The 7,133-nt window shown below is 47.9% G+C and overlaps 1 protein-coding gene across 1 annotated transcript in view; it reads right to left on the bottom strand.

The window, feature by feature from the left end:
• The window catches only part of LOC134469949 (serine/threonine-protein kinase PAK 6-like), a 12,967-nt gene extending 6,811 nt beyond the window's left edge, over positions 1 to 6,156 (bottom strand). The window contains exons 1-2 of the mRNA XM_063223971.1: positions 5,953 to 6,156; positions 1,446 to 2,216 (exon numbers count right to left, since the gene is read on the bottom strand). Of these exons, the coding sequence (XP_063080041.1) occupies positions 1,446 to 2,216; positions 5,953 to 6,156 (975 nt within the window). The remainder of the gene's footprint in view (positions 1 to 1,445; positions 2,217 to 5,952) is intronic.
• Positions 6,157 to 7,133: the final 977 nt, after the last annotated feature.

Genomic DNA, 7,133 nt, shown 5'->3' on the forward strand with positions numbered 1-7,133 from the left:
ACCAGCCTATTATTGTATATGGGGTTGGTTGCATGTTATTCCAATGAGGGTTAAAGTGCTTTAGTGCCAAAGTGATTATACTTTTGTAGTATTTCTATGTACTATGCAAGATATAAAACTCATTGTAATTCTTGTAGGAACCTAACGACAAACACCACAGGCCATCTCTTTGTGTGACAAGACAACCTCCAACTGACATAGTTCCGACCACTAAAAATAGCTGAACAAAGCACTCTCCTTATCTGCAGTGGCTTTCTAACAAGAATCTGCTTTTCAAACCGAACTATGTAAGGGAAGCTGAACGCAGTCTGCAACCATCTCCTCAGTCTGTCAGAGCAGAGCAGAGCAGAGCAGAGCAGAGCAGAAGTGCCCCCGCATCACATTATGTTCACCCCATGAGTCACTCAGAAAACCTGCAGTGGAACCAGGGCTGGACTGGGGGAGAGATAGGGCCTGGATGCGTTTGGTTTAAAGGGGCCCCAGATAATTAGCGGCATAGAACTGACTCACCGGTTGGCCCCGCACCCTTGTGTGCCCCTATTTTCAGAAATATAAAACAACTAAAATAATGATTTAAATTTTTTTTTTTTACATTTCTGAAAATAGGGGCCCACGAGGGTGCGGGGCCCACTGGGAAATGCCCGCTATGCTAGATGGCCAGTCCAGCCCTGCAGTGTAACACCACCAAGTAGCAGCTGATGGAGGGAGAAACGACGAGCGAAAGGGACAATTTCAGAGAGCTGGGGGCTTTTATGCGTTCCAAAACATGGAAAAAGACAGAAATGCTGTATATTCAAACAAAATACCAAATTTCAGCCTCTTCATATTTTAGGCTAAGGACAACATTTCAGGGTATACTGTTGCTGCAAAATATGGTGGGACAGTGAAAGCAATGAATTGGTGTGTGTGTGTGTGTGTGTGTGTGTGTGTGTATGTGTGTGTGTGTGTGTGCGTGCGTGCGTGCGTGCGTGCGTGCGTGCGTGCGTGCGTGCGTGCGTGCGTGTGTGTGTGAGAGAGAGAAAGAAAGAGAGCTGTCAATTTGTCATGACCTCAGCCTAGTTAAGTGCTGCAAATGACACAAAGAGGAGCCATGCTAAAAATATTCCATTCTACTCCTGTACATACAATAGTCTTGAATTCTTGCATGTACTCTTGATGCTTTTAATAGTAACCTTCTTGAGGTTTATATTATTTATATATAATATATTGTTCTTTAGAAGCTTTTGTACGTTTTTGGGGGGCGCAGTGGCGCAGCGTGCTTAGCCCCCCACATTTGGGCTTACATTGCCAATGGGGACCCTGGTTCGAGTCCGGCCGGGGTCATTTCCCAGCCCTACCCCATCTCCCTCTCACAACTGTCTCCTCTCATACTGTCCTGTCATAATAAAGTCCAAAAAGCCCCAAAAAATACACTTAAAAAAGAAGAAGCTTTGTTAGTTTGTTACCTTCAGGTCGTAGGATGAGTATGGCCTGCCAGGGCTGTTCTGTGGGTGAATGAGGAACCTCTCACTGGGTCTCATCTCGGGGGTGTGCCCCCCCAGGTTCCCCATCGGTGGCGGTGGTGGTGGTGGGTGGGGCTGCATGGGTCCCGTGGGGTTGTAGAAGCAGGTGATTGGTTTCTGTGTCATTGGCGGCAGGGGAGGACCCCTAGGAGGAGGACCCATGGGAGGAGGGCCCATGTCTCTCCGTGCTACCATGCGGTCCACCGGGCTACCCATCTCACTCCCACACCCACTAGGCATGCACATGGCCGGGGGAGGATAGGGCACGGGGATGTGGGGAGGTGGTAGCGGAGGTGGAAAGGGCGGCGGTCCAATCGCCTCCAGCGACGTGATGCTGACTTCGTGAGTGGATTTGGCACGGGGCATCATCAGCATGCCATTGGGTTGGAGGACTGCGCCCTTCCTAAATCCAAGGTGCGGCGTGCCGCTTTCACTGTGGATGTTCCGCGCTCTGTCCCTGTCTGTGCTCCGCCGCCAGTGGCCCTGGCCGTCATGCTCGCCGCCGCCACTGTGGTCGGGCACGAGCAGGTCCTCGTATTGGTAGGGCTCGCACTCCCGCTCCTCGCCCAGGCGGCCAAGTGACTGTGCCCGTTTCCGGGCCGACGGGCTGCTCTTGCGCAGGGAATTGGAGCTGCTGACCGACAGGCGACTCATGTCAGACAGCATGGCGGAGATGTAGTCACCGTGGCCTATGAAACTCCCACGCACTATGGTCTGTGCAGAACAGAGAGAGAACAAACAGGAAAATACATTAAAGAAAGGAATGGGCAGGAACTCCAAAATAGAATGCCCCGTCACAAAACAAGGGGAAAGCTCAATGCATTGACTGCAACTGAAGACCTAACTTTTCAACCTTGTTTTAACAAGTCTATTCAAATACCCTTTTTACTGTCAAAGACCTGTGTTTACAGACCTATCATATACCAGCTGGACAATCAAAGCTTACTACCCTTATTTACTACTTACCAGTACTTATTTATTACTACTACGTGTATGTGGCAGCAGAAAAATAAATAACAACACAAAATACCAGTTCCTTTGGTTTTACTACACACACACACACACACACATATATATACATATACAGTACATATACATATACAAAATATATAACACCCCATGTCACACTTCAAGTTTTTTTTTTAGGATTAGAGTCATATAAGCGAGTCACAGATTAGATAACCTTCAAATCACTATCCAGCTCACATGGATTTTGACATGGTTTCAGGGTCCAGCATTCACTGCCATAGAGGAGGACGGGGGAGATTGGAGTTCCATACACTGGCCATACCGTTCAGGGCCCTCCACGCAAGTGCCTTCCTCACTTTTAGATCTTGCTCAGTAGAGTTGACCAATGAGCCCAGGTATTTGAAATCGTTATACTCCTATATGGAGAGCAGCTCTCTAACCATAGTGTACGGGCCTGTTATTCTCCTATGAGGAGGGCTGCTTTGTAACAGTAGTGTACGGGCCTGTTATTCTCCTATGAGGAGGGCTGCTCTGTAACAGTAGTGTACGGGCCTGTTATACTCCTGTGTGAGGCTGCTTTGTAACAGTAGTGTACGTAGTGTTTGGGCCTGTTATACTCCTGTGTGAGGCTGCTCTGTGGAGGGAGGGCTGCTCTTTACCAGCGCTGCTTTGCTGTTCACCCTTTACTGTTTCTCCTCAGGACACTGCAGCAACGCTCTGCTGATTATCCCACACAACAATGCACAGCCACGCATTGCAATACACAGTGCTTTACACAAGCACACGCACGCACAGACACACAGACACACACACACACACACACACACACACACACACACACACACACACACACACACACACACACACACACACACACACACACACACACACACACACACTCAGTGGGCTGACAGGACAGGAGCATTTCAAATGGGTCACTGTCGCAGTGAGAAGCACGTGCTGCGTGTTCTCCTTTTGCTGTGTGCGCCGCGCCGCGCCGCGCCGCGCCGCGCCGCTGTGTCTGAAATTGTGTCAAGAGGAAAGCCTGGGCTGGGACAAGGATGGTGAACCCCCCTCTCTGTCTATTTCTCTGTGACTTTCTTTCCCTCTCTCTGCTCCCCTCTTTCTCTCCCTCTCTCTGCTTCCCTCTTTCTTTCCCTCTCTGCTTCCCTCTTTCTCTCCCTTTCTCTGCTCCTCTCTTTCTCTCCCTCTCTCTGCTTCCCTCTTTCTTTCCCTCTCTCTGCTTCCCTCTCTCTTTTCCTTTCTCTGTCTCTCATACACAGATTGATGTGCTGTGTGCATCCTCACACAACACTTTCTTCTTTGAACTCTCTCTGAGTCAACTTTTGCCCTTTCTCTGCCTCTTCTCTTCCACATCTCCACTCTCTTGTTCTCTTCATTCCTCTCAGCATGCCTTTAGCCTGGTCTCATCATGCCCTCTGCAGTTAAGGGGAGTAGAGTTGCATCGCCGGGGCGGGACTCGAACCCAGACCTTCTGGGATACCATACTGGGGCTCTGACCACTACACCAAAAAGCCAGGCTCGTTGGCGCGACATTCAGAGCGTTTTATGATTAAAATGGCGGTAGCGCGTGCCCTCTACAAATTCAGGATTCAATTTTAATATAACAATGCGCATTTGTTTCCACGTGTACATCTAGTCTATCTAAAGCTGCCAGCTAACGTTGTCATTGTAGGGGTTTTGGCATTGGAGTTGGAGTAATCTGTGGCTGATTTTACCCAATTGCTATGATTTGGTCATGACTTGTAATTTGCTTTACATGCATTACATGCGCTCGCCCCCCTACCTTGCCTCTTCCTCATACACTGATTGGCCGGTTTTCTGACTAACAACAATCTTTTAGCAGAAGACTGGGCCGAGATGTGACATGGAGGGAAATGCACATCCTCTAGCTTTATGGATGGCAGGGACAGTTTATTTATATACTGAATTTTTAATTAGAGGTGAGGTGATAAATATTGAAGTCCCTTTAATGAGTTGTACAGTAAGATGAAGGACAATGAGCTTCATGCAATATGTGAGATTTAAAAGTGGTCCAATTGTGAACCTGCTAAAATCGGTAGCCAATTATCAGGTAAGACATTGGACATTGGCATTGTGGACAGTTTGTGAGTTCTCAATAACAGCACACATTTGAAGGCAATGGTCACCAGGGTTATGAAAGTGAAAGTGAAAGCCCAACTGGGAAACTCCAACTCCCATTGTCATTGTGACACAGCACTCCACAGCACACAAGTGTTCACTGCACACTGCAACGAAATTGCATTTATGCCTCAACGGCGCAAGGGGGCAGCCCCCAATGGCGCCCCAAGGGAGCAGTTACCTGTGTATGTAAGAGAGAAGCAAGAGATCCCCAAATATATCTGCAACAGTACAGAATATTGGTGGGTATTTAGCACACTGTCTAAAACCAAGCTGGACCCTGACCCAAACACATCTAGGCAGTGAGCTGGGGCTGAGAATCAATTATGGTGTGAAAAAACACATGTGATGTAAACATGTAAACATTTAACAACATTCACTGACAAAGAAAAAAAAACACATTAGGGCTACAGGTGTTGCCTCACCAAGAAGCCCGCATAAACTGAGAATATAGACTACCACTACTACTAGTAGTAGTCTACTGTAGACTACTAGACTACTCCTGAGTTTCCCCCTGGGGATTAATAAAGTTACTCTACTCTACTCTGCTACCTATGGATGCCAAACAATTAGAAATGTTCTCAGTTAACCTTTAGGCTAGCAGACAGATCAGTGAAGATGATAAATGTTCCCCTCCGGTCATTCAGAGGCTTGACCTAGTGATTTTAGATCGTGAAGATGGAAGCTCCATAATGTTACATGGCAGCCAAGTGCCTACATCAGGCAAATGTAGGTCATGATGTCGGACGTACAGCATGGACAATGACAACCTCTGCCCTTTAAAGAGCCACTGAAAAGCATTTCTTTTACTAATCAGTTTTGCACCTCAGTTAGACTTAGAACACACCTCACTTTGCCTTAGCAAACCTCTTCCTAATAAGCATCTGACCTCAGAAACGAGGCCATTGTCCGGGGGTCAGGATTTCGTGTAGCCTCGTATGCCTCTTTTCCACTGCCGGTTTTCCGGTAGGCCTGCATCTTCACACAGCGCGACTCGGCCACCACTTTTTGCTTTACAGTTGAGCTGTGTCATACCTATTCAAAAAGCAAAAAGTGGTGACTGAGTCGCACTGTGTCAAGCTGTAGGCCTACCGGAAAACCGGCAGTGGAAAAGAGGCAGATGGGATCGCTGGCAGGCCTATTCACTATTTGCTGAAAATACTCAACTACATCATAACAACATTGCTATGACATAACCGAGAACCGTAAATAACAGACTAAGACATAGCCATTACAATTGAGGTGAGTAAGGTTATAACATATGCTCTGAAGTTCTGCGCGAAGGGGTTAAGGTAAGGTCATGCAGTAGACGTTTTACCTTCTTTGGTTTGAGCTCCACCGGTGTTATCCTGGAGGGGTCGACCATTGGCCTCGGCCGCCGCAGGTTCTCGATGATGCTCTGCCATTGGGTGGGCAGGCCCACAAAGCAGCCACGCTTGGCGTCAAACGACGTGTGCACCCGGTGCTCAAAGTTTTTCGGCGCCGATATATCCGGCCTCTTCTTTTTCTTCTTGCGGAACATAGTCAGCTTGTTGCACAGGAAGCTTTCGGGACATGAGAAAAAAAGAGAAGACACTTGCCTGTTAATCGGAGAAATGTGACATGATCATTGTTTGTTTTTCTTGTTTTGTTTGTTGCTTTTGTTTGTGTTTTTTTTTTCAACCAATCATCTTTCATGTAGATGAACGTCACATTATTATTAACTTTTTTATGTGTCAGGAGGGACGTTTACTCTGTTATCTCCCAAGTGGTGCTAGCTGGCAACTTCTGCCTTAAACTGGGTGATGGCACCACTGTAGCAAGGGTTTTTTCTGTCATTCAAACCCAATGTCAACCTCACAGAAGCGTCAAATAAAGTAAACATGCCACACCAAATGACAGAGATGCACACAGATGATTCACATCAAAAATGGGAAGGGGAGTAACTAGGCCAAAACAACTGCCTCAAAAAGGGCTCACCCACTGTGTGTGTGTGTGTGTGTGTGTGTGTGTGTGTGTGTGTGTGTGTGTGTGTGTGTGTGTGTGTGTGTGTGTGTGTGTGTGTGTGTGTGTGTGTGTGTGTGTGTGTGTGTGTGTGTGTGTGTGTGGAGCAGGATAGTGAGTATATGGTGATGTCATAGGAGCAGGATAGGCGGCGGGGGGTTAGGATGGTGATGTCATAGGAGGATAGCAGGATAGGCGGCTGGGGGTTAGGATGGTGATGTTATAGGAGGATAGCAGGATAGGCGGCTGGGGGTTGGGATGGGAGCTGTGGGTGAAGACAGGGCCGGACCAGGGACAAAGTCATCTGAAAGCCCCCCCCCCCCCCCCGGAACAACTGTCCCCTTTGTCCCCCCCTGTCGGCAACCCTGGTGCAGAGAACACAAGTTGCCCAAGAAAAATGGAAAGAAGAAGAGAAGAGAAGCCCGAGGAAAATGACAAGATCTCTCTCTCTCTCTCTCTCTCCCTCTCTCTCTCTCTCTCTCTCTCTCGATCCGTCTCTCTCTCTCTCCCTCTCTC

Source organism: Engraulis encrasicolus, chromosome 19 (genome assembly GCF_034702125.1).
Source record: "Engraulis encrasicolus isolate BLACKSEA-1 chromosome 19, IST_EnEncr_1.0, whole genome shotgun sequence".
In the NCBI taxonomy this organism is placed as follows: Eukaryota; Metazoa; Chordata; class Actinopteri; order Clupeiformes; family Engraulidae; genus Engraulis; species Engraulis encrasicolus.